Source organism: Microchirus variegatus (assembly GCF_963457635.1).
Source record: "Microchirus variegatus genome assembly, chromosome: 3".
Classification (NCBI taxonomy): domain Eukaryota; kingdom Metazoa; phylum Chordata; class Actinopteri; order Pleuronectiformes; family Soleidae; genus Microchirus; species Microchirus variegatus.
This window is the reverse complement of record NC_139804.1, coordinates 4,332,060-4,359,755: the sequence shown is the minus strand read 5'-3', so window position 1 is coordinate 4,359,755 and position 27,696 is coordinate 4,332,060. Positions and strand designations below refer to the sequence as shown.

The window sequence follows — 27,696 nt, the reverse complement described above, 5'->3', positions numbered from 1 at the left end:
TTCCATGTCTCTATATATTTATTTATTCCTCCAAACACACACCTAATATGGCAGAAAAATATTCTTATATGCTTTTGACGTAAAATTAGCAATGTCCAGCAGGGGCGTGTGTGTGTGTGTGTGTGGCAGGTGGTGTGCTGTAATGTAAATTGGCTCATCAGCACATTAGCTTATATTATGGTCTAGAATTAACAGCCACAATTCAATTGCATAAGTATGGAGCCCCCGAAGTGACATGAGAAAAAACAAATAATAATAATAATTGAAATCTCGAGTTTCAAAGTTGAGAGTTTCCAAAAAAAAAAAAAAAAATCTTGAGTTTTCAGAAAATTAAGTCAATTAAAAAAAAAAAAAAAAAATTCATATTTTTTTGGGAAAATTCAAAAAAAAAAAAAATGTATTCGTAATTTTTCTCAGGTCACTTCAGGGGCTCCATACATAAGAAAGCATTGTCTAAAAAAAAAAAAACAGTAGTAAGTGTTTTATATCCAGTGTTTTGAGGTTACATCACGACAAATTAACACACACAAATACAACTATACAGTTTTTGTCGCACACGTGGGGCCGTCCTTGAAAAGATCCCTCCCTTTAGATTTGTGTTATCGTTTAAGATTTGAATCTGTTTTCTTTCCAGGACGACCTCGCGTGTTTGTGATTGTCTTCACCTTTTTGCACCTGCAGAAACAACATCTGTCGGCTGTTTAAGAACCACAAAGGAACATTGAATCCCAAAACTCCACCATGTGGAAATCGCGTCTTCGCACACACACACACACACAGATATGAAGAACACAGCATATGGCAAGTGATAATGTAAACTGAGGAAGTGAAGCACGTTGCCAATCCACTTTGTTTAGTTCACATTAAACCAGGATACTGGCATGAAACAAAATGGACAAAAAATCAAACTATAGGTCTTTGGCAATTGCCGGTAGATAATAATAATAATAATACTATTATTAGTAATAATGATAATAGTAATAATACATAATAGGATGAATGGACAATACTTCATTAAAGAGAAGAAATGTGATACCGCTAAATTTCAAGCCCTTGGGGTTTTTTTCTTTCTCTCGATAACATTCGTTTCCCATCGTCATCGAAATACCCAGTCAACTCAACAGCAACGCTATTATGGGATGTGACAAAGGATTCAGTTGAATTCACACATCCTCACATAACAACCCTGCCATTAACTGTCAATAAAGGGGTCGTCCACATCGTCGTAGGTTGATAATTAGCTTCACAAATCAGTGTTCATATATGTATATATACACATATATATATTACTATTATTTATCCACTAGATTACACAAACAGCATCGTCTATGACTTTCAATGAAGCAAGCATGAAAAAAAAAAAACGACAAAAACATCACTATAAAAGGTCACTACCACTGTTGGAAGTGCTGCAAAAAGTAGGAAAATGACATCTTCAGTGATACAACGGCAAACTCTGTACAGAGAAAACACACAGGGTGAGTAAGTACAGGTGAGTTATAAAGGGTAAAGTTGTGGCTACGCTAACATCGGTGGAGAAAACAGTGCACGAGTTATAGACACTAACAATGAGGAAGTCCACGTGTGTTTTAAGCTTATAGATTACACAGAAGCACGGCGGAGGGGGATGGATGCACGTCCATCAGAGCGGAGCTTTTGTTTTTTCCCCCCCGAAGCATTTCTGCCTCTCGTGGAGCTGAGAGTTAAGCGGCCGCATCACACCGACTGCTCCTTGGGGAACACGGGCGGAGCTCGAGGGCCGGGGGCTGCTGCGTAGCTCGCGTTGGAGTACGCGGGCTCGTTGGACGGCTGCTGAGTGTAGGGGTTCTGAGGCAGGAAAGTGACGGGAGGGTAGGTGTTGGCGGGCTTGGAGTCGGGGAGGCGCTCCACGTTGCAGACGCGCTCGTAGTTGGCATACTCGACAGGGTTCAGCAACTCTTCTGGACGCCTCCCAGAGTCCTGCAAGGAGACGACAAGAGAAGGAGACAGGAGACAATACTGCTGCGAGGTCACGAGGTCGTCAAGTGTGTCTCAGACTTTACTGAAGTGCATGAATTTATATTTAAAAAAAAACAAAAAAACAGGGGCATTCCAGTTGACTGTAGCTAGGTTTCCATTTCAATAAAGCCTGGATTTTAACCACATGTTCAAAGATTCTGGGAAAATGTGTGGGTGTCAGAATAGAAGGGTTACAACATGACGATGTAAATATAGAGCAGCACAAGCTGTTGATATGTGGTTGGGTTTCATAATTATGAGAAATAAAGTCGTCATTTTGAGATTTTAAGTCGTAATTTTGGGATTTAAGCCATAATTATCGAAATAATGACATAGGAAAGTCAAAATTATGATATAATAAGTAAAAAGTGATCAGATAAGGTCAAAATAACGAGATAGTCATAATTATGAGATAAAAAGTCAAAATTATGAGATAAAAAGTTGAAATTGTGAGATAAAAATCGAAATTATGAAATAAATAGTCGAAATTATGAGATAAAAAGGCATAATTATGAGATAAAAAGACAAAATTAGAGATAGGAAAGTCAAAATTATGACAAAAAGTTGAAATTATAAGATAGAAAAGTCCAACTTATGAGATAAAAAGCCCTAATTATGAGATTAAAAGTCCAATTTGTGAGATGGGAAAGTCACAATTATGATAGAAAGTCAAAATTTTGATATAAAAAGTAAAAATTATGAGATAAAAACTCAAAATTAAGAGAAACTATCTCATTATTATGAGAGAAAACGTCGAAATGATGAGGTAAAAAAATCATAATTATGAGATAAAAAGTTGAAATTATGAGATAGAAAGTCGAAATTATGAGAAACTATCTCATAATTATGCTCTAAAAAGTAGAAATTATGAGATAGAAATCATAATAACCATGAAACTGTAAAATTTAACACATGGGAACATCACCTGTTACAACTTAAAACTGCCTTCTTCGACACAGTAAATATTGCAGTGTTTCAAATCAAATTAACACGTTCTGATCAGGACAAGACACAAGTGGAGTAGACTGAGTTTTACTGTGTATAATTATCACATTCTCTGTAATTCCCAAACAATAAAACATGTAAAGAATTAAATTAACTATATCATTAAAGACAGTGAAGAGTGTGAGTGGGACAGTGAGACAATAAGATCAGTTAGAGTTTCAGACTCAGTCTGACACAGTCACTGCACTGTCGCTAAATACATTTCCTTTTATAAATGTTGGAGATTTTCAGGATTGTTAAAGGTCCATTATGTAATAAATCTGAATCAACTGGCCATAAAATCCTCCTAATATGTCACAGAGACTCAGGAATAATATTCATATAATAAACTGAACTCACCAACAACAACAGTACAGCACAAAATACTCGCATTTGTGGACTGCAAATCATGTTTTGGCATGTGCCGCCACCTACCGCCATCTACTAATCATTGCCGTCAGTAGAGTCTCAACTGCTGAGCAACCACGGATGGGTTGCCAGTTACGTCTGAGCTACAAAGGTGGCCGAAAAAACGAAACCTAAAAGACCTAAAAGTATTTTGAATTTGAGTGTAGTAGCCGTTTTTGGCCACATTCTTACATATGGCGCCTTTAAGTCTTCTTTTAAATGATCAACAGTTTGATTCTTGCTCGTGTCTCTTCCTGTGACAACACTCTGACAAGTTTACCTCCCACAGACGCAATTTTACCTCTCACAGACACAATTTTGCCTCTCACATACACAATTTTGCCTCTCACATTCCATATTTTTTGCTCTCATACACAATTTTACCTCTCACATACAACATTTTACCTCTCACTTACACAATTTTACCTCTCACAGACACAATTTTGCCTCTCACAGACACAATTTTACCTCTCACAGACACAATTTTGCCTCTCACAGACACAATTTTGCCTCTCACATAAACAATTTTACCTCTCATATACACACTTTTACCTCTTACATACACAGTTTTACCTCTCACATACACAATTTTACCTCTCATGTACACAATTTTGCCTCTCACATTCCGTATTTTTGGCTCACATACACAATTTTAACTCTCACAGACACAATTTTACCTCTCACGTACACAATTTGCCTCTCACATACACAATTTTACCGCCGTCTACCAATCATTGCAGTCAGTAGAGTCTCAGCTGCTGAGCAACCACGGGTGGGTTGCCAGTTACGTCTGAGCTACAAAGGCAGCGAAAAAACGAAACCTAAAAGACCTAAAAGTATTTTGAATTTGAGCGTAGTAACCGTTTTTTGGCCACATTCTTACATATGGCGCCTTTAAGTCTTTTTTTTAAATGATCTAGAGTTTGACTCTTGCCTCTTCCTGTGACAACACTCTGACCAATCAGTGGACGGCAGTCTGATGACGTCATGCATATTATCAACCCAGTTCGCTCGGAACCTCGCCTGAGCAGTTACTAAAAAAAAGTACCAGGTACTATCGTTGATATCCCTTTAAGGTACTACTCAACCATTTGGTCGACCACACTCTAAGTCACTATATCTCATTGAAAAATACATCAAGCTGAATTCACTGACAATAAATTAATGTGACTTGTTCTGAATGTTGTACTTTATGAATGATGCAAACCAGGTTTATTATGAACAGACGTCTCAACCGTTTGGTAGAGGCCTGTATCTGAAATATTGTAGGGTCTAATTGAAAAAAAAATCAATAAAAATATTGATTGTCCTTATTGTTATTGTAAGTATATATAAGTATATAAGAAATTAAATAATAAAAAAATGCAAATAAAAATGTTTTCCTTTGCTTTTTTGTTGGTGCGTACCTTTAAAGGGTTAATGGATAAGCAAAATAACCGTGCCAAAAGAACCATAAGTGAGAGCCTTTAGTGTCTCACACCACCAAAAAGTCTGGGTTTTAGTTTCAACATTAAGACAATTATCAAACTGTAGAATGCTCATTCACTGTTTCTGCTTCTGCTCTGGAAGTTTCACCCATAGTCATTTCTCCAGGAGTAAAGTGGATAACTTCCTTTTTTTTTTCATGTTTTGTCCCACACAGGTTCCCCTTTGTCCTAAAGTCTCTTGAAATGCCTCTGGTTAAAAAGAAAACAAACCACATAAAGGTTAACTGTGGGGTTTTAGTGCGCAGTCATCGTACACGACATTTCACACGGTCAGTCTTGATTTATATCCGAGCGCATGCTCCTTTACACCGAGCTAAACCGAAATGCCAAAAGGTTTAGATTAACTCATTTCTGTTTATGTTCTGTTTAACACTTCCACTTTTGAGTCTGCTCCTTCCATATCTGTATTCGCGCACTCCCGTTCATCATAAATGTGGAATGTGTATTATTCTGTTTTTCTCTACAGTTAAAGGGAAGTGAAAGGAGGAGGCCATTCATTACAATACCAGATGTGGCACTTAAACGTGCCATATGTGCTTAACCGGCCATTATGATTTTACAATGAGGGCCCCGATTTTTTTATGATTGAGAAAGGTGTAACTACAGATGGTGGTGATGTCAGCCAGCAGGAGTTAACAGTGGAGACACAATTCTGAGAGCCACATGGCTGTGTGTGTGTGTGTGTGTGTGTGTGTGTGTGTGTGTGTGTGTGTGTGTGTGTGTGTGTGTGTGTGTGTGTGTGTGTGTGTGTGTGTGTTGTGTTGGATTTAATGTTTAATGTTTATGTTTGAGGGTTTATCATGAATCACACTCACTCCCTGAGTCTGGATTTAGATCTGCTTTACACCACCGTAAATCTCACGTTCAATCTTGTGCCAAAATATTTCAGCGGCGGCTCGGCACAGTGACTTTGGGAAACTCTGCCCCCGCCTCGCACACATCTGTCAATTGGATTCCGCTGCACTGATTAAAAATCAAACCTTCTGTGTTTTGACTGTGTGAAGTGTGTGTGCGGCGCATATTGATGGTGACGTTTTTCTTCATGTGCTTTATGCCGTTTGTGTTGGCTGCGTATTTGTCTTTCCGCTATTATTGCAAGTCTCACAACGCAACTCAGTGCTATTTACTCATTTGACACCCTGGCTGATATAGTAAATGGCCGTCTCTGTGTTCGACCACCCCCTTTCTTTTGGACAGGCTTTCCAAACCCCCGAACAGCCTTTCATAAAGTGATGCACCCATTCAATGATCACATCGTCAACAGTTAGTATCAATTTAGTGCTCAAAAGCACAAAAGCACAAAAGAAACTTGAATTCCACCCTTAGAACACGAAGCAATTTGGCTGCTTTTGAGTGTCTTATATTCTTTTTTTCAGCACAACCTATAGGCAATCTGACGATCTTTCACTGTATGATTTTTGTAAACACACGTGAGCAAAAAGAACTCAAAAAGCTCACCTGGCTCGTTTTTTATGAACGAAAAGAAAAGGAAAAACATGTCTATTTTCTGACTTCTGCACAATCTAACGACTAGAAATGTGATGAAAATGAATCATGACTTTGATTCAACAACACATAAGAAAACAAAAACACACACACACACAGGATGTCCATATAAGGAGTTGTGTACTGCAATTTACCATGGGTGCGCAATATGGGGGGTCGTGTAGGCCGTAATTCTTTGTTTACCTCACACAAACACAATTTACCTCTCACATTCACAATTTTACCTCTCAATTGCACATTTACCTCTCATGTACACAATTTTACCTCTCAATTGCACATTTACCTCTCATGTACACAATTTTACCTCTCAATTGCACATTTACCTCTCATGTACACAATTCTGCCTCTCACATACACAGTTTTACCTCTCATATATAAAATTTTAACTCTCATGTACACAAATTTGCCTCTCACATTCACTATTTTTGGCTCTCACATACACAATTTTACCTCTCACATACACAATTTTACCTCTCACATACACAATTTTACCCCTCGCAGACACAATTTTTGCCTCTCATATACACAATTTTACCTCTCACAGACACAATTTTGCCTCTCACAGACAAACTTTTACCTCTCATAGACACAATTTAACCTCTCACATACAAAATTTTACCTCTCACATACACAATTTTTACCTCACAGACACAATTTTACCTCTCACAGACACAATTTTGCCTCTGACAGACACAATTTTGCCTCTCACATACACAATTTTGCCTCTCATGTACAAATTTTTACCTCTCACATACACGATTTACCTCTCACAGACACAATTGTACCTCTCATGTACACAATTTTATCTCACATTCACAATTTTACCTCTCATGTACACAATTTTGCCTCTCACATTCACTCTTTTTGGCTCTCACATACACAATTTTACCTCTCAAATACGCAATTGTACCTCTCACATACACAATTTTACCTCTCACATACACTCTTTTACTTTGCACATACACAATTTTACCTCTCACATACAATGTGTTACCAGATCCGTGCCACGTGCCAACAACTGCAGCCACAATTCTGCTGTGTGCATCTTACGTCACCTCTGATTGTTGGTTTATTAGGATTCTGCCTCTCATTGTGGTTCTGAGTTACAGCCAACACAGTCTGTGTACAAGAGAAGTACAACATCACTGCGACACTTTTAATGTGGAACTCACACGTCTCCTGGTGCACGCCACACACACACACACACTCTGACAGATGACTCAATCCTAACTCTCTTGTGGATTAAGTGATTTTAATTAATGAATATTCAGCCTTCGTTTCATTATGCAGAAGAGTTTTTTTGGGGGGGGTGAGTGGAAATTCAAGTTTGGAACATGAACATTTTATTTTGCCATTAAATTTGAGAGTGCTTCTTTTCTGACAGCGGAGGATTTAAATCAAAAGCATGTGCCGCACAACACAGGACGCTGACAACATTAACACTGCAGCGGTAAAAGGCCAGTGATGTCAATCAGTGCCACTATGATTATAGTGCCCTAAGGTTTAAATTGATTTTATTTTTAGCTTTTACGTGGGAAAAAAATCTGGCCTTTGCAAGTCATTGACTGGGCTGCTTTGAGTGAGGGAAATATGGATTTATTCTTACTTGGATGCAAAGTTGAGGAAATCATTATGGAGACAATTTAAGTTCAATCAAAGTCCTATCCTGTCAAATCTAAAATTGCCCTTTCCCCCAGAAGAGTGCGAATGATAATGGAGACGGATCATTGAAGGCTTATATAAAAGGACAACAATGAACAGCATGCAACATGTAAAACAAACAAATGAATGAATGAATGAATGAAACAATAGATGAATGGGACTTACGAATACTCCTCCACCATCTCTATATCTAGGAAAACGATGATCCCAGATCTGGAATGTGTTCAAAACCACAAGCTGACTTCAATCCGCTTACAAGTTCAAATATTTGTTAAACAAAAATGTAAATATGGGGAAAAACATGGGGGAATAAAGCAAAGTAAAAATGCAGGTCAGAAGCAAATGGAATCATGTATGTATTTTTGAGAAAATGGAGCATAAAAATGGACAACTTAGGTTTTTACATAACCCCGGAGACAGTATCAGGCTCCACTATGTCTTGAGTAATAGTCATTTTGTCTGTAGCCTTAATGACACTGATTGGAAATAATGTGGAGCATTAGTAGATCTCAGATAATATCCCCGCAAATTAAAACAAATATCTTTTACTAATTATGCTTTATGCACAAATAATATCCCATTCTAGTTCTTCTTATCTCTATTTTAATTAGACTGACCACACATAATCACCAAAATGTTGTAGCTATATACAGTATATATTAAAGCTCACATAGAGTGGTCCTGTTGCACATATATGTTAGTTATGGAGGTCTACTTACATACATTAACTTGTTTTTATGCTCAAAAACCTCCTAGTTGCTGTAAACAAGCCGATAGAAATCTGTCTTTTCTGACGCTGTTGCCCAGCCGCGATATTTCAGACTCAACTCTCACCCCGGCTTACCAACTGTCTTGTGATTGGCCAGTACACAGAAGTGACATATTCAGCACACCCGCTCTCAGAAGCGCAGCGCCCCCCTCTGGAACGGTAGATGCACTGCTACTCATTATCAAAACATTGTTTTAACGGTGTTTAAAAATAGCTTCACAACGGACGTTATTCTTCTTCTTCTGCGGTTCAATGTACGCAACCGGATGTGCCCGGACTAGTGCCCGGAGCAGGACGATCTGCTGTTCTGGAGAACCGGTGTTTACGTAACCGGACCAGGGTTTTTTCAGAGATCTCGCTGAACCCGAGATTACAATAAAACACAGCGTTCTCAGCAGTGGCTGAACTGTTTGTTTTGAACCTTCAGGGCCTCTCAAACAAGGTAATGACGCAGATACACCCTAAAAAACAACATTAATTCGAACTTCCGGTCTAGGTTAAAAAACAGCTGCAAGCCACCCCCCATTTTGAATTATAAGCATCAAACAATGTGTATTTAAAAGAGACTCGAATCCAGTAATGTAACAGAACAGTGAGAGCTAGTGAAGATGCTGACAGTCCAACTACAATGTAATCTTTGTTTTAATGCTAAGTGCACGGTCCTGTATCTCAACTCAAATCAGTCTCAATCTGTCTTTTCAAGATTTGGTGACATTTTTGGGACATTGAATTGTTTTCAGTGAACCGCGACAGAATGTTAAGAATGTTGAATCAGAAACAGAAACATACTTTCTTTTTTTTTTTTTTTTGCCAGAGACACATTTTCAGGAAACGCTGAGTTTCAGTGAGCCACAAAGAATCTCACCTTTTTTTATTTTTTATTATTATTATTATTTTAAAAACGCAAAATGAGCAAAATATCTGCTACGCCGACACCTACAGTGGCACACTTACATGAGAGCAGCATGCCAATTAGTTTTTTGTTTTTTTTCTACAATTCTGTGTTTTTAGCTTCAGTGTTGGCTTTTCTTAATTTGAAATATCACCATCCAGGTCCACAAGGGCCTTTCTGCATGGAGTGTGCATGTTCTCCCTGTGTGTGAGTGGGTTTTCTCCGGGTTCTCCGACTTCCTCCCACCGTCCAAAAACATGCGATATGTGGATCAGGTAAATTGGACGCTCTAAAGTTACCATAAGAGTGTGAATGAATGGTTTTTTGGGTGAATTCCAATTCCTTGCTAAGGGCTGTTTCGCCCTCAATATTGAGATTTTTTCCGAGACCACCCTTGGGAGCAAGGGCTACCCAGAATGCATTGCGTGTTTTGACAGAACAATGATGGTGCAGAAAGCAGCAAAACGTAAGTATTTTCTTTGTTAATAAAGATATAACAACTATAAAAAACCATTGTATTATCTTAGTTTAGGCCCATATTATGGATTACTGACGTCATTGTTGCGTAACATTTATTTTTTTATTTTACGATCTTTTGTCAATAGCCGGCCGGTGCGGACAAGCGATCGTTAGCTATCGTTTACTTTTAAATAAGCCGTGGTGTGTGGTATTTGTATGAGTATCATCTTATAACTTACTGATAGGTTATTCAAATGATGTAAATGTGTTCTTCTTCTTCTTCTATTTTGGAGTTGACAGACTGGACGCAGCTTTCGCGTTATTCTGCCCCCTACAGTCTGAAGACGTATCTGCATTTAAGGGGTGTCCCATTTCTAAGTGAAAAAATAACCCTCAACACTTGGTTTTGAGGGCCGGTTAAGATTAAGGGTTGAGCTTGAGGGTTAAGATAGGAATTGGAATTGGCCCTTTGTCTCTTGACTGTCCAGGGTGTGACCCTGCCTATCTCCCTATTACAGCTGAGATTGGCACAGCACACACTAACTATGGTGTAAAATAAAATAAAAATATGTGAAATTTCTGGAAATAACTGTTTGTATTCTTTCGTTTTTTATTTTAAAAAAAATTGCTCAGGTTTGACCTATAACTTTTATTTGGTAATACATTTTTATGAGTGTAGTATATTTTCACCTCAAAGCGTAATAGTCCATGCTGAGGTCAAACTTATTATGTCCTTTAAAAAAAAAGCCTCAGCATCAAACTCTGGGCAGTTCGCCAAGGACTCGTACAATAGTCTACCAGATAATAGCCCATCTGAAGATATACTGTCGGCAGGAGAGGAAATTTAAAGCAAAGAAGGCAATAAATGGAAAAAGAGGAATCGTCACGAAATAGGAACAGAAACAGCTATTAATTCAGCGGCTCTGGGATCACTGGAGTTACCGGAGCCAATCCCGGCTGACTGTGGTGAAGAAGTCGAGAACAAACGTGAACCTTTTTTTCGCAAAATGTGTATCACGACGTAAACATGGAGAGACAAACGTGTTTAATTAATCTAACCTCCTCGTGCGACATCGGCGCTACACGACAAGCGAGTGTGAAAGAGGAAACAGAAGTTGATTAAAAACATCGACTGTTAACTCCGCGGTTCTCACTTTTTCTCTTTTTTTTTTTTTCTTGCTTCCCCTCGCTGTTGTTTAACACTCGAGAGAAACAGATGTAACATCTGCTGACGCGGAGAGGACGGCAACATCTGCGGCTAGATTCCAACTTTGTCTTTATGGGATGTTATCATGAACTCAAACTGTCTGAGCCTCTTTTCAATGTCATATGGGAAGAGTTTCCCCGTACAACTTCCAAATAATGATCATAATTCACTTTCCATTTATCACTGCCGCTCATCTTGTCTTTATTACGTGTACTTCACGCAACATAATGTGGGGCCCATTTAGCGAAGATGTAACAGCCATTATTTGCAATTTTTTCCTCTTTGAGGAGGTTTTTATTGCAGCCGCGCGGCCGTGTTTGTTAGTTTTGTGTTGCACGATATTCTTAGAAGCTGTTATTCGGCACAACTGCGTCAATCTCCACTGCTTGTTGAAATATATTTTTTTTATCTCACGCCAACATTTAGTAGATAAGTCAAAGGACTCATTGACCTGCGTTGGCCAAAGTCTTGCATCTAAGGCAGAGAACGTATCAAAACGATTTTCGATTTCGAACCGTACACTTGAATTTTTTCAATCATGGCATAATTTTGTTGTGATACAAACTTATTTTTCATTCACTTAATATCCCCACAGTCACATTTACTTTCAGAGTGCAAGTTTATGCAAATCGATCTAGCTTCCCCCTCTCGCATGTACACATTTATGCTCCTTCAGGCATGGACGGAAAATGGACTTTCAATGAATATAAAACAAGACCGAAATCTTAATAAATGTGTCTCTATGCAATAAACAAACAAAACTTTATATTCTATTCTATTCTACGACGGCGTATTATGGCCAAACTGAAGAGGGAAAATAAATATGTATCTTTGAGAACAAAGTCGTAAAATTAAAAAAACTCATTATAATACGAGGAAAAGGTCACTATTTATATATATACTGAATAAATAGTCATATATAGTTGTCATATTACAAGACTAAAGTCATAATATTACAAGAATTAAGATGTCATTTCATGACAATTAAGTCACAATATTAAAAAAAAGTTATAATTCAAGAATAGTCAGAATTTTTACCAGAATAAAGTCTTTTTTTTCTCGTCTGAGATTTTGCTTTAATAATAATTATGACTCCATAATATTAATAATATTACAACTTTATTCTGAAAGATAAAAAAAAAAAACATTTGTCAAAAAGCTTTTTTACTATTCTATTCTATTATATTCTATTCTATCCAGGAAATGAAAGAAAAGTGAGAATGAATGATTGAGGATTTTGAAGCTGATCTTAGTAAAATACATAAGTCACAATGTGTCCAATAGCTCTACATCACAATAGCGACATAGAGTGTTTGAAACCTTAAGAACGTCCGAGAACACCTCGTCCAATCAGGAGCCAGAATTCAACATTTCAACAGGTGCTTCTTTCTACTGAGGCATGATTTGAACCAAAAATAACCTTCACTCTTACTCACACACTAGCAGCTGAGAAACAGCATTTGCAACTGAATTCACATGCTACTGAGCCTTTGGCTAATTTAAGAAAAAAAAGAAAAAAAAAGCTAATAGCTGATTAAGATTTATTGTGGGCAAGTCTGCTCAAACGTGATTTGGCAAACTAGGAAATATCCTCCCTTTTCTACAAATTCTGCACATATACTGCAATATCTCCTCATGACAATGAGAGGCAGCAGAAGACGGTGAGTTAACCCAACGACAACATCACTGACAGTAGCTTAGACAACAGCGTGCAGTCGACAAAGTCCACTTCCGTATATATGTACAGTCGATTCAGCTTCCACATCTCTTCAAACACAGCACATGCACATTATCAATAATTCCACCTGTAGCGTTTGTACTCAGCCGCTAAAATGACAGAAAAAAGGTGTTAAATAAATGTAATAATCCATTGCTTTTTTGTGGCAGGTCACATTTCCCATTGTACAGTTTATCTTAAATGCATACATTTAAAACTGAGGGTTGATCTAAATGAAATCTGGCGCACCTCGAAGTCATTATAAGTAACAGTGCATTGGGGGGAAGATAACCTCAGAAAATCGTGTCCCCGGTAACTTTTTGGTATCTGATATAGTATAATAACTCAACTGCCAACACCAAATGGATGCTGGGAAAAACATGCAATCACGATGTGATTAACGCCGGCTGATTTATTTCACTGATTAAGTCCCTGACCAGAGGTGAACTGGAGAAAAGGCTTTATTCTTCCTCAGAGGATAAAGTGAGGATATTCTGTGACTCTGGGTGTGACCTCGTGGTTTTTTGTTCTTTGGCTCAGTAAACAAAAGAGCTTATTAAACTTTGTAACCCTGTGACAGGAGCCAGTCAAGACGAGGCTCGACGCCTTACAACGAACAAAGAAATGTCGAAACAGACACTCCCCCGCGAGGACTTTCATGTTGAAATTGTGACAGTACGAGCGTCGTCTGCAGAGCTGCTGACTGAATGCGATCAATATCCTGTTCTTTCTCAGAACTGTGTCTTTTGGTGGTTAAGGGGGGCCTTTTTTTATTATACCCTATTTTCTCCAAGTTAACCGAGTTCCCTGGTGTCCTAATGAACATGCCCGTGACATGCTTTGTTCAAAATACTTTAAGGATGACGCACCACAGCAGTTCAATCACCCTGCCCAGGGTCTCTGCAGGTGTCAACAAGTCAAATGTAAGACTTTTAAAGACTTTTTTAAGGCCATAATGAATAAAATTCAAGACCCATTTCAAATCCGTACTTGCAAAAAAGACATCAAGGAAAACTGGAGCCACAAATCGTTGAAATTCGGCTCAGCTGTAGGCTTTCATTAAGTTTTCTCTGCTGCTATGCTAAGCTGTAACACACCGCGGCGCGCGCACAGCACACTAGCTAGTGGTGCTCGATAAATTCTGGCCTACTTTAGTTCCGCGTTGTAGTTGTGTTATCGCAATCTCAAAAATAGTAAACATTTCAACGCGAGACTGAAGTTTAAGCATGTTTTAAATAAAGGTAACGTTGATAGATTTTTAAGACCTTTCAAAATTGTATTTAAGGCCTTAAATTCAAATTATTGGATTGAAGACTTTTAAGACTTTTTAAGACCCCGCGGATACCCTGCCTTCCAAAACAGCCCTGTTCAGAACGCTCGGTTTAGTAGTATCTCTTTAGGTCCACCTTAAAAAAAAAGTAAAACCATATTTATGGACAGGAAATGACATCAGCCACAGAGGCTACTGGGAGCTAACAGCAGTTAGCATTTGAAAAAGTGATCATTTGCAGGCTCTAGCAGGCACATTGTATCCAGTGAACAGATAAATCCTCTGAGGCTGGAAGTTTGTGTAGAACTCTGTGCTGCACTGTGGAGCCAAGAATAGAACTTTTCGCGGACTTTGCGGACTTCTGGTTTTTGGATACTATTGCCCTCGTCAGAACCCTCGCGCGTTTTTTACGGACAAAGCGGAGCTCCGCGAGACGACAATTCCAGGAATTTAGCGCATTGCGACGTAGCAATGAGTGCGGAAGTCAACATCGTGCGTTTTATCTCCCGTACATAGACTGAGGAGGACCACAAAAACACGACTGAGTCCTCTTTTTTCACACTTTGCCGACTCATATGACCTCCAGAGTCCCAAATATAAGGATTTCAAGGATTAAAAAGTTGATTTTGCATAGTATGACCCCTTTAAGAGCATCTAAATTTCCAAAATTGCACTATTTAAATCATACAATAAATTCGAGTAAATGTAGATCCACATTTGCACTCTATCAAAACTTGTTTTAAAACATCATTATATTTGCTTTTTCAACATTTAGCCGCCGCAATAGACGCATACATCAGTTTTACCTGTCGTCCTAAAAACGTCATCTTCAAACGAGGCTCCTCACCATTATGTACGACTCCACTAAAGATAATGTTCGGGTTTTTTTTACCATTGTTTCGGTAAGAAAAAACCCCACAAAAAAACAAGATAATTCAGATGATTAAAGTCTAAAGTCTGAACAAATTATGTTTTTTTTTTTTTTTTTTACTGTGGCTCTTTGTGGAGGACTTTGATGAGCTCCCTCCCACGTGCAGCTGCCAAAGATTTAATATCAAAGATAAGTTTGGGATGTTAATACCGACTGTGTGCACATAGCTTTATGCAAGAATATTATTAAAAAACCTGCTAATTTCCTTTGGCCTGAGTCACAGGAGGCAGCAGACCAGAGAAGCATCTCAATCCTATTCAGCTGTTAAACATATTCTTCTGATGCTGGTGAGATTATACACCTACAGTATGCGACTCCATATGACTCTAATGTTTCTGATCTTTTAATATATTTGTCTGATAACATACATTATAGAATTTAATTACAGCCTATATGCAAGCTATGTTCAGTCAAACCCCCTGGACATGCTGCTACATTACAATAACATATATTCTCTTTCTCTTTATTACAGTTATAAAACCTTGCAGCACTTTATTTAAATGGTTGTTTCTTAAATAGTGTGTATGACTTTCCAGGCAATATTCTAAGATATTTTCTTGTATTGTGTCTAAATGTTGTGATAATACAATATAATTTTATTCCCTATTCTATCTATTTGTCAGCACATGGTGGGTTCAAGGTCCAAGGTTTATTTCATTTTAAGAAAAAGTCAATTTCCATGAGTTTGCATAAATGCTTGGCATTTGTAGCCTTAAAATTAAAAGGCCTCGGTTTACACGCGCGGTGTTTCGACACCACCTTCAAAAGTGACAAACCGGCCACAGCATGTTTTAAGTGGCGGCTTCGAAAAGAAAAGCTCCACCCACTTAAACCTCAGGCCAACAAAAAAAAAAAAAAACAACGAGGAAGATGGAGGACAAGCCAGCGAGAGTCGGAGAATGAAAAGAACGGAATGGAGTCTGCAGTGCGCTCTCAGCTTTAGATCTTTAAGGCCTTGATTTCTGTAATTTGAGAAGAATATGCGAGCAGGTGCCAATCATTCGGCCACGTACTAACAATTCAATAAAAGCAATTATTTGACTCTGAATGGGATCATAAATATCACAAAATGGATGTCTAGTGAACTGATTAGAGTAGATTGACTTGTATTTAAACCAGTGGGATTGCCCCCTGGTGGCAGGTCAAGAGAATCCAGGTTTCAGCCTCATATATTGACTTTATTTTCCTGAGATTTCAGAGAATATTTTTTTTTTTTTTTCAGATTTGGGTGAAGTCATGATGTAAATACTAAAAAAAAAAAAAAAAAATAGGTTTGCACCCTGTAGATCACTGTCACTTCTATGGTTTTGGCGTCATTTAGCATCCTGTTGAGACGTGGGGTTTTGACCTGGGAATATGGGATTAAATCTATTTACAGGTGTGACTCACCGAAGTAAAACTGCAGTCAAAGTGACAAAGAGGTAGACCGCCGGTGCTCCACTTGTACCGTAAGTCAAAGCTGCTCTCTCTACACCCACACGTTTGACAAATAAATAAATAACTAAATATATACGATTAAAATGCAAACAGCTCATACGGCAGATTTAATTCCCGGCTTTATGCACCATAACGCGGTTGACAGCTGCATTTATTCGCCCTCAGATGAAATTGTCTTTAAATGAAAAGAGGATGGCTGCTGTTGGACTATTTCAGTAACGTAGTGCACGTTTGTGCCGCGCGCCCGTCGTCTCTCAGCAATCGCCCAGGGGAGAAAACCTTGTGAATCGCCTGGAGAATAGCTTCCCTTAGGGAATCTGTCATAGGAAGCAATCGAAGCAGTCTAGCGACATGGAGATTCGTGGCCCTGATTTCCCACTTTGCCGTACGTGAATAATGAATATTTCGATTGTTGAAGGGCCTGCGTATTTGTGTGTAATGGAAGGATTTTCAGTTTTTTTTTTGTTGTTTTCACGGCTCTCTCCTGTGAAGTTAAAATGAAATATCAGCGCTCCGTCTTGTCGAGCGTGTTTTTATCCCAGCTACCAATCAGGGTTGTCAAGGGTGTCATAATCACTTGAGAAACACATTTTCTATGCTTTTCATCAGACAAAAGACGGAATATTTGATATATTATTTGCTAGACTTCTGTGTTTGTTGTTAAGGCAACACAGTTGTGTTCAAAATACATGTGTAAGGATTCACCACTTCACTGAGAACACATTAATGGAGTATGTTAAAGCTCACATAGAGTGGTCCTGTTGCACATATATGTGAGTTATGGAGGTCTATTATTTACATACATTAACTTGTTTTAATGGTCAAAAACCTCCTAGTTGCTGGAAATGAGCCGATAGAAATCTGTCCTTTGTGAAGCACTTGTCAGCCGCGCTATTTCAGACATAAATCTCCCCTGAGAAGACAGACTGTGTTGTGATTGGCCAGTACCCGGAAGTGACATTCGGCACACCTGCTCTCAGAAGCGCAGCTCCCCCTTCTGGTACGGTGGATGCACTGCTGCTCATTATCAAAACATTGTTTTAAAGGTGACATAGAGTGGTCCTGTTGCACATATATGTTAGTTATGGAGGTCTACTTACATATATTAACTTGTTTTTATGGTCAAAAACCTCCTAGTTGCTGTAAACGAGCCGATAGAAATCCTCTTTTCTGACGGTGTTTTTCTGCTGCGAGATTTCAGAGTGAACTTTCACCCCCAGAAGACAGAGTCTTGTGATTGGCCAGTACTATCCAGCACATCCGTTCTCAGAAGCGCAGCGCCCCCCTCTGGAACGGTGGATGCACTGCTCCTCATTATCAAAACATTGTGTCAACAGTGTTTAAAAATAGCTTCTTCACGACTCCCCGCCGCAGTCCCTTTTTTTGACTTTGACCCGGAGTCAGACCCAGAGTTAGAAGACACTGTCGCTCGTGAAACACCTCCACAACGGGCGTTATTCTTCTTCTGCGGTTCAATGTCTACGCAACCGGATGTGCCCAGACTAGTGCCCGGAGCAGGACGATCGGCTGTTCCGGAGAACTGCTGTTTACGTAACTATAACCGCATTTTCAGAGATCTCGCTGAGCCCGAGATTACAATAAAACACAGCGTTGTCAGCAGTGGCTGAACTGTTTGTTAAGAACCTTCAGGGCTTCTTAAACAAGGTAATGACGCAGATACACACTAAAAAACAGCGTTAATTGGAACTTCCGGTCTAGTTCCGCTTTAAACGATAAGGGAGACGTTATAGATTGCTCTCGGAGCAGGATTCACACATGCTATGTCTACGTGATGAGAAAAAACATTAAAATTTTATTGTTTGAGTCATATTTTGCATCAAGGCTTTCTGAAAATAACAGAGCACTAATGCCAATCCCAAGATCCCACGCAATAAAGGGCAAGAAACTGTCTGTACTACACTGTTGTCGAGGTAATAGCCTGAAAATACATCCACCTCAAAGTTTGTGCGGCGCAGCAGGAGGGAAATCAACAGACCGCCAAGACTAAAGAGGAAGGTAGACAGGGAAAGACCATGTGGTAAAGAGGGGTCAGTGTATGCTGGGGGAAAAAAAGGGGGGATAAATGAAGGGAAGGAGTGCATCAGTCCGTGTACCTTCAGGCCAAAGTTTGAGGGGGGAAAAGGCGTATAATGGCATGCGCTAGTGTGAGCTAGGCTGGATGGTTGCATACTCGACAAGGTCCCCAGGGCCAGTGTGAGCAGTGCATCGTGGGCCGGGAGCGGAGGCCAAAGCCGCGGTATCCAGCTCCGCATACTGGACATCACAGTCCTTGTGGCCAGAGTTCTGGAGACAAGAGAAGGGGCGAGAGGTGTGTGTGAAGAGTGAGGCAGCCCAACAACAAAAAAAATTAAATATATGCGTGACAAAGAAAAAGGGAAAGGTAGAAAGCGGCGACGAGTGGGACATCTGGTCACGGTCGGGGAGACATCTTGCAAGGCAAGAGCAAGGCAAAGAAAAATGTTGAAGCGTGGAACAAACAAACAAACAAGTCAGATTTGCAGGAAAATCATACCTGGCAAAACAATTTACAAAAAAAGTAAATAAAGCTCTTAGTTAACATGCACACAATGACATTTAATCCGTTGGTTTTCGAGTGACCTCAAGAACAACAAAAGGATGTCGCTGTTGTTGTTTTAATGATTCTCCTTCTTCTCGTGTTTGTTCCTCATAAATTATGCAAAGCTCACAGTTGATGGGCATGGAAATTGGATGTGAACTACCAAACAATCACGGTGACTAAAGGAAGCAACGGAGCCATAAAGCTTGGATTATGGTAAACCTGTGTCCACATAATATGTCAAAAATGGGAAGGAAATAACACCATAGCACTTTAAGGGTGGTAATTGTATTATGTGCACTGCATGGCTCCTGCAAATGAAAATATCCTGCGGTTGGTTTGCTCGTCTCGGACAGTGAAACTGAATATCTTTTGGTTTGTGGACAAAACGAGACATTTGACGACGTTGTTATTTTGAGGTTTTTTGGAAAACACTGACACTTTTTTTCACTATTTGTGTTTGGACCAAACATGCACATGTTTTAATGTGTTTAAATACATACAGAGAGAGAAGAGGTAACACAACGTGACGATTCCCTTTGCCCTCGGAGGTGGTAGCTATCACGTTTTTTAACGAAAGGGCAGAACTGTGTTTATTCTGTCACTTTGCTTCAGCCACAGATGGACATTGAAGATGACGAGGGGGAACAAAAAAAAAGGCCATTTGATGAAAAGCAAAAAAAAACAAACAAAGTGGCTGTTTGAGTACAGACGGTAACAGGAAAAAAAAAAAAAAAAAAAGGCAAACCACTCTGCACTGATGTTTGTATTTTTACAGAGAAAATTGCAGGAATCGAAATAAAAACAGGCATTTCTTTTCATTCCCGGCGCTAATGTTATAAGAGCGAGGGAGTCGGCGACTGGATCAAACGGCGCTCGGCGCTGTGCTTGATAAAATCAGTGGAGTAAAAGAGCGAGTTACGATGGCATTAATGCAAAGCATAGCTGTTAGGCTAAGCCGCGGTTATACATAAATCATCTTAGGGGCGCGTGTTAAACGGGGCGGGTGGGGTGGGCGGTGGAGGAATCACATCGATCGGCTCGATACCTGTTGTCCGCAAACTGCATCAACGTACCTTATTTCCATCCGAGAGAGGATTACACAGAAATGATTGAAGCTCCCACAGAATTTCACATTAATAATTTAAAATCCACTGTGCAATCTCTCTCTCCGCTGCCATCGCACGTCTCTCTCCTCCGCCTCTCGCTGGATATTTAAATATCTGGGATATTTGTCATGACCAGGGTGCAATCAGGAGGAAAATTACAGTCACGTCGCATTCAAAATTGGCAGATAGTGTTTTGCCCCTAGAGAATCGTCATTAGTAACACTTGATGCTCAGCAGTCAATGCGCGCCGCAGACAAAATAGTGTTTTGAAAACCTCGCCGTTAGCCCGTTCATCTTAAGAGCGGCCCTAAAACTTCAGTTCGAGGCGGACGTTCGTGGGCGATAAGGAATAAATCTGCGGGAAAATCTACCCTCAGTGTCCGAGGGATTATTAAAATTAAACATCCGTTTCCTTTAAGCATAGAATCGAGGATGACAGTTTAATATCGTTGAGGAACCACACGGAAAATCAAAATCAATTTGTCGAGGGAGGGGAAGAGAGCGATAGCAATTGAGATATCCCGGCAAGTTCATTAAGAGAAGAGTGTGTGTGTGTGTCTGCAATATGAGTTGTGTGTATTGATTGCACATTCATGAGCATGAGTATGACAACAGCAGGGGGCAGTAAACATTAAATCAGTGCAGGGAAAAGTACCAAAAAGAAAACCTGACTATTAATGTCAACGCGGCTTAAAGTGGTAGTGATTTGCATTAGCAACACTGGTTGGTTGGTTGGTTGGTTCACTCACTTGAGTTTGATCAATTCAAAGCAGTCGCATGTATTTTCATGAAGCCCGATGGAAAGACGAGAAACCATCGATACAGCGTGTGCTTCTTTGCTTCTCAATTCCCCGGCCTCCTATAGCTCAGCCTCTGTCTGTCTCGCAATGTACCACAACTCGACAACTTAGACCATTGGTTCTCAAAGTGCGGCCCGCGGGCCAATGGCGGCCCGCAAAAACATTTCTGGCGGCCCCGCGATGAATTACAGTTGATAGTTTTAATCCAGGAGCTAATAAGCTTGTTAAATGTTTATTGGACATTACTGGATACAGACCAATAAGTGTAAACAAAAATACTGGGTATTTACCTGGTTTCTGGTGAATTTTAGTGTATTATTGGGTTATAAGCTGGTAATAAGCAGGTAGCTACAGCCCCCAATTACTAGCTATTACCCAGTACATATATTAATGTGTTACTTGGTATTAACCTGTAATTAGAAGGTAAGAACAATGGCCAAAATACTGGGTAATTACCCAGTAAATTATAAAGCGTTATTATATTAATCCTTAAATTACATTATATTAACGCTTATATTACTTAACACTAAACTGTAGAACTGCAATCTGGTCATTAAAATTTATAAAAAATGGGATTTCTTTCTGTTGTTTTCCTTTGGCGGCCCTCAGTCCAATGTTGGGTTCCTAAATTAGCGCGCTTTGAGAACCCCTGCCTTAGACCTTCGACCAGGGTAAGGAAAAACTACCAGGGAAAAAAACCCTTGTAACAGGGAAAAAGGGTAGAAACCTTAGGGAGAACCATAGGTGAGGGATCCACTCCCTGGACGGACAGACGTGCAGTTGATGTTAATGTGTTTATTCTTGACAATGCAATCCCTGCTGGTGGTACTAGCTTTTAAAATGAGACAGTGCTGCACCCTGCTGGTGTGGCTGACTGGGAGGGAGGGGTAGGTGGGGGGGCACATTCAGTCTTTACACCATGTGCTACCTTATTATAATTTAGTGACAGGTTTTCTGTGTATTGTTGTCATTGTTTTGCTTTCAACAACTGAAATCATGCTGAGGTATTGATCTAATTGAAGAAAAAAAAACACTTTCTCATTTACTATGCTATTATTGGCACACCACTTCTCAGCTTCATTAGCAGGTATAGCAACAATAATACATAAAGATTTTCTTTATTTTTTATTTTATTTTGTTATGCTCAAAGCCGAGACTCCAGCCAAAGCAAGCAATGCTTCCAACACACTCGAGCATCTGCCACTGAGGGAGGCTCAGCGCAGTTAGCAGACGCAGCTGATAACAAGGCAAACACTTCACAGTCAACAGTTAATTCTCGGGGGGTAACGATGAGCTGAAAAGCATCACAGTGTAATTTGTCGGCACATACACTATGAAAAGACACAAGTTATTATGGTGGCATCGGGGTGGGGAGTAGACGGTGGGTGTCGGGTCAGATCTTCATATGGCTTTTTTCCGCTACACAGTTCCAGCACAACTCGGCGAGATTCTGCATGGTTTTCTTCGTTATTGCTATTAACGGATAGTACCTGGTACCTTGTTTTATTCAAGCGAACTGAGCCCATACCATACGTGGCCACTGATTGGTCAGAGAGTCAAACCCAACAATATTTTTTAACAGTTAACGATCTGTATTCATATAGCGCCAGGAACAACGTAGGGTGTCTTGCCCAAGGACACATTAGCATGTAAACTAGCCGAGCCAGAAATCAAAGTCAAAAACAACCTTCCAGTTGAAAGACGACTCACTCTACACTCTTAGGGTTCCAAAAGTTGTTCTTCTACAAGGGCTGAGGTTCTACCTGGAGCCATTTCTGAAAAACCATTTCCCGAAGAAAGGGTTTTCAAGCGTTCTTGGTAACACTAATGTTTCCGGTAAGAACCGTTTTGATCCAGAGAATCCTTTAAAACCCCTTTCCTGAATAAAGGGTTTAAAAAGGGTTCTTGGTGGAACCTTTATAAAAAGGTTCTAACTGGAGCAAAAAAGGGTTCTCCTATGAGGTCAAGCCGAAGAACCTTATATGGTTCTACTTAGCATTTTTATTTCTAAGAGTGTAGTGTGTGATGCTTTTGGGCTACTGTATTAAGGTGTTTTTTTTTAAATGGTTCTTGGTAACACTAAGGGTTCCAAAAAAGGTTCTCCTGTGAGGACAAACCGAAGAACCTTATATGGTTCTACTTAGCACTTTTAGGACCAATCGCAGCTCTTGCCGTCTCCGTTGTCCCTTGACGGAGTGACGGACACTTAAAAAAATATTCCGTGCATCCGGAGACGACGCGGAGACTCTACAACAGGTTCTGCGTCGACGCAGAGGACTCTGCGTAGCCTACGCAGAGCACTTTACGCAGGAGTATAAATTGGGCTTGAGGGTTCCAAAAAAGGTTCTCCTGTGAGGACAAACCGAAGAAACTTATATGGTTCTACTTAGCACTTTTATTTCTAAGAGTGTACCACTGAGCTACCGTCGCCCCCGATTAATCCATGAATTAATTGAGTCTAATGATTCAGAACACCAAAAACAACTGCTTTACAAGTCACTAGTCACTAGTTTGTCACTAGTTACTATATCAAACCGTGCAGAGTTGAGCCGTGCCATGCCGAGGCTAGGCGGGGATGTGTAGTGGAAAAGCGCCAGTATAGTCCACAGAGAGAAGGTCTTTGGTCAACTCAGTGCTTTGGTAGAAGCTGAGTGGCTCTGATGTAAAGGATGAGATAAGAAGCTGAGGAGTGGACTGACCGTTGCACAGCTCGTCGCGCACACCTCCCGCGTCCACTTTCAACAACAGGCAAAGCAAAGCTGAAGTCAAAGATCCTCAGTCACGTTCGTCGTAGGGAAGCCTAAATTCTCAAAAGGCCCAGAGCATACTGCATGGCAGATCGAGGTCAGATCCCTTTCACCGGCAATTACTTCACACGGTGAAAGGCAGCAGCAGCTGTGGGTGAACCCTGTCAAAGAGGGGCTCCTTTAAAAAACCCGGCACACGGCACATCACTACTCACCTGCTTATCAGTAAAGGGTGTCGACTCAGAGGGCGCCATGTCGTAATAGGGAGGCTGAAGAGGAAGCTTCTGCATTTCCTCATCTTTGTCAAGATGAACCACCTACAAGGAAACACAAACACAAGCAACCCGACCATGAAATCGTTCGAATGAATCACAAAAAATGGCCCTTCTCACCTTGTTGACTGTTCTAAGATGACATTTGCCAATGCAGACGCCATTGTTCCTCTGCTATGTGTTGAAAAATCACCTAAATCTTGGTGGTTGTTATGACCGTATGACTGAGATTTGAGATTAATGTGGAGATGCTGCCACAAAAAGAAGACATTTCACAATCATACATCATTTAATTTAAGTTTTTAAGCTGCAGAGCATTATGAGCAGGGTGTTTTTTTGTTTTTTTTTAATACCATTCGCTCACAAATGAGATTTGAAACCTGACAGACAGCAGTCTGAACCTCATCCCCTCTATTCCGTGTGTATCAAAGACGATTTAGTCTAATTAATTGCATCCATGTCAAACAAAGGCTACAATGATGATGTAAACTTCTGAAATAGCGGAGCAGCAGTGCAAACTAAAGCTGAAAGAGATATAGCCGAAATTTGAGCGTGACACACGTGATGTCAGAACAGATAGAGATTAATTAGAGCCAAGGACGGGTTAACATTGCAGATGAAGCTCATTGAAGAACCTCTTTATGATATTCATCCTGCATAAACAAGTTAGTTTCTCGTCTTTGTTTGGAATCCTTGAGAAAACAAACACTTTCGCAGCCTCAGAAACTCGCTCGTCTGGATGTAAAACTCCCACTGTGATGTTCGTTCTACGCAGACCCATTTAACGGTTTGATGTCAGTGAACTGAGATACTCGAAAACGAAAAAATTATCCCCGAGCAAAGACACCTTTGAATGGAGAAATTCACAGCACACAAATGTGCTTCTGCGTTCTCATTAAATATCTCGGGCATTTTGAGACCGAGGATGTTGAACTGAGCGTTTAATCTGTTAATGTTTCTCTTTTATTGGCGCAAATTAGAAAAAACCTTGTTGAACGTTACAACAGTCAAAGGGTCAGTGTCCAAAAATCCATGTATTACAGCTTCATTATTGCGTCGTGTGTATTTTATTATTATTTATTTTTAATAAAGGATTTATTCTATAGAAGCCATTATCTTTAAATGTGATTTCCATAGTCTCATTAAAAATGACAATATGTAATAATACTGGATATTATCAGATTTTTTTAAACCTATTTTTGTGTGCATTATTACATTAAAGGTGCCATATGTGAGAATGTTTTGTTTTCTGATGTAACTGGCAACCCGTGGTTGCTCGGCAGCGGAGACTCTACTGACTGCAATGAAGGGTAGACGGCGGTAGGTGGCGCCACATGACGCCAAAACATGATTTCAAAACATAAAACATGATTTGCAGTCTGCAAAATATTTTTTTTTTAATGCAAATATTTTGTCTGTACTGTTGTTGTTGGTGAGTTCAGTTTGTTATATGAACATTATTCCTGAGTCTCTGTGACATATTAGGAGAATTAGGATTATGGCCAGTTGCTTTAGATGTATTACATAGTGCACCTTTAAAATTAATTGACTGATCAAAAGTCAGCCGAATGAAAGACAGAAAGAGAAAAGGTGTTGAGTGCGGTCAGTGTGCGTGAGCTTTTCCATTCACATTACATCAAAAGGCAAAGAAGTGAATGGCTGAGTGGTTGAATGGCGAGCTGAGCACCAGACTTCATATGTAATTAGCTGGAGGAAACGTTTGTTTCGGAAACATAAAGACATCAGCCTCCTGGATGGATGTCGTCCGTTTGGCTCTCGGAGACCATCTCACCACAACATACACTGATTGCTTGTGATGTAGCGAGCGCAGATGTTTCTACTTGGGCTAACGTTGCCAGTTTCGCTTTGTGCACTGGGCAGTGATAACGCCGGGGTTGCTGCCAGTCTCTACAGGCCAGTGAAATCACCCAGCATTTCTAAAATAAGGCAAACAGTATCCAGTTTTATTTTCAGGGCTCCCGGTGCAATAATGGAAAATACTGCGTTTCCCATTACCTGTCTGTGTCTGTCTCTGCGCCTTAATTCAAACTTTTCCTTGGCGTCCGTATTTTATTTTCAAATGTGGTCAGAGCAGAGCCAGACCAATAACCACATTATGAGAAAGCAAAAAATAATATTGAGTCTATCTTTTTTTCATAAATTCGAAATTGTTATTTTTGTGAACTGTTTCCTTATTTAAGTTAAAACTTTCATTTTCATACATTTCCCCACTGTAGGGCTCATAAAGTCCGATGAAAAATTCAAAGATGGGCAGAGGCCTGCTGACAATAAAGTTAGGTTTCTGTAAGTGTGGAATCCAAACATCTCCTTTTCATCAAAGCTCCAAAATCCTAAACACCAGAAGTTATTGTTTGAAGCAGAACTTGGAAATGTGGCTTCATTTTGCTGCCAATTGTCTGTGACTCCGTGAATGTAAGTCGCTAAAAATACCGGCTATTGTCTTTGCTTCAGTGATGTATGCCTCTCTGGCTTCTTTTTTTAAAGCCCAGTTACTGGCTTTAGTGACCTTACTAGTAGTAAGCTGGCTAGCAGTAAGATGGCTAGTAAGCTAGCCAGCTTACTAGCTAGAAAGTCTAAAGCACAACATCAAAGCTAGCTAGCTAGTAAGCTGGGAAAGCTAGCTCCTGTATGTTCACAGGAAACTGTGAGTCAATTAGCTACTACATGTGGTTTGTGTTAGCAGGTTCTGTATTAATACAATGTGTTACTAAGGCCCACTTTACATTACGCTTTTTTTACATCTTTAGACACACCGCCCGAAAATCTGGCAGCACACCCTACTTACAACTTTCCTCTTTACTTGCTCGACTGTACGATCGTAGCCGGCCTCCCGCATCCGCTGTTTTTCCGCATTTTTTTACGTAGACCATCTTGTTCCTGGATGACTCCAGCTTCTTCTGGATCTCCGGCCAGATACCGATCCGGCACCTGGTTTCGGAAGTGCTCCACGTACAGTGTCCAGCGCCATCCTTCACCGCCCCGCCATTTTCCGCGGTATTTGCTAATTAGCGTGCGCTATATGCTAATCGCATAAACCCTGACCTCCCGCTGTCGCGAGCCCGACGCGTTCTCTTTATGCGCACTTTGAAGTTGGGGACTCCCGCTGAGTTGTCGGAAGAAAATTTGAAGACAGTGGTACTACGACAACGGGAATTCTCTTTACGCTGGGTGTCGCCGCTGTCGTCAGTCCCGCTGTCGCGAAAAGCGTAATGTAAAGTGGGCCTAACTTACAAGTACAGCTAGGACATGTGTATGTCCCCAGAAAATGATGAGTGCTCTCATTAGTCGCTCTATTAATGAATCCCCTGTGGGGAAAAAAATTGCGGGGAAAGAAGTTAAATATGTCAAAAAGTTGTGAGATCGTGTTGAACGAGCCAAACATTTTTGATGTATGAATTGTTGAAACTGGCTCAAAGGCAGCATTCCCAACCAATAAACTGGA

At 40.0% G+C, this 27,696-nt stretch overlaps 1 protein-coding gene across 1 annotated transcript in view; it reads right to left on the bottom strand.

Annotated features, from left to right (window-relative positions):
* Window positions 1-1,716: 1,716 nt before the first annotated feature.
* nectin1b (nectin cell adhesion molecule 1b) overlaps window positions 1,717-27,696 on the bottom strand; it is a gene marked incomplete at its 3' end in the record, with an annotated part of 197,884 nt that continues 171,904 nt past the window's right edge. Inside the window, exons 9-10 of the mRNA XM_083886584.1 lie at window positions 24,177-24,278; window positions 1,717-1,959 (exon numbers count right to left, since the gene is read on the bottom strand). Of these exons, the coding sequence (XP_083742710.1) occupies window positions 1,717-1,959; window positions 24,177-24,278 (345 nt within the window). The remainder of the gene's footprint in view (window positions 1,960-24,176; window positions 24,279-27,696) is intronic.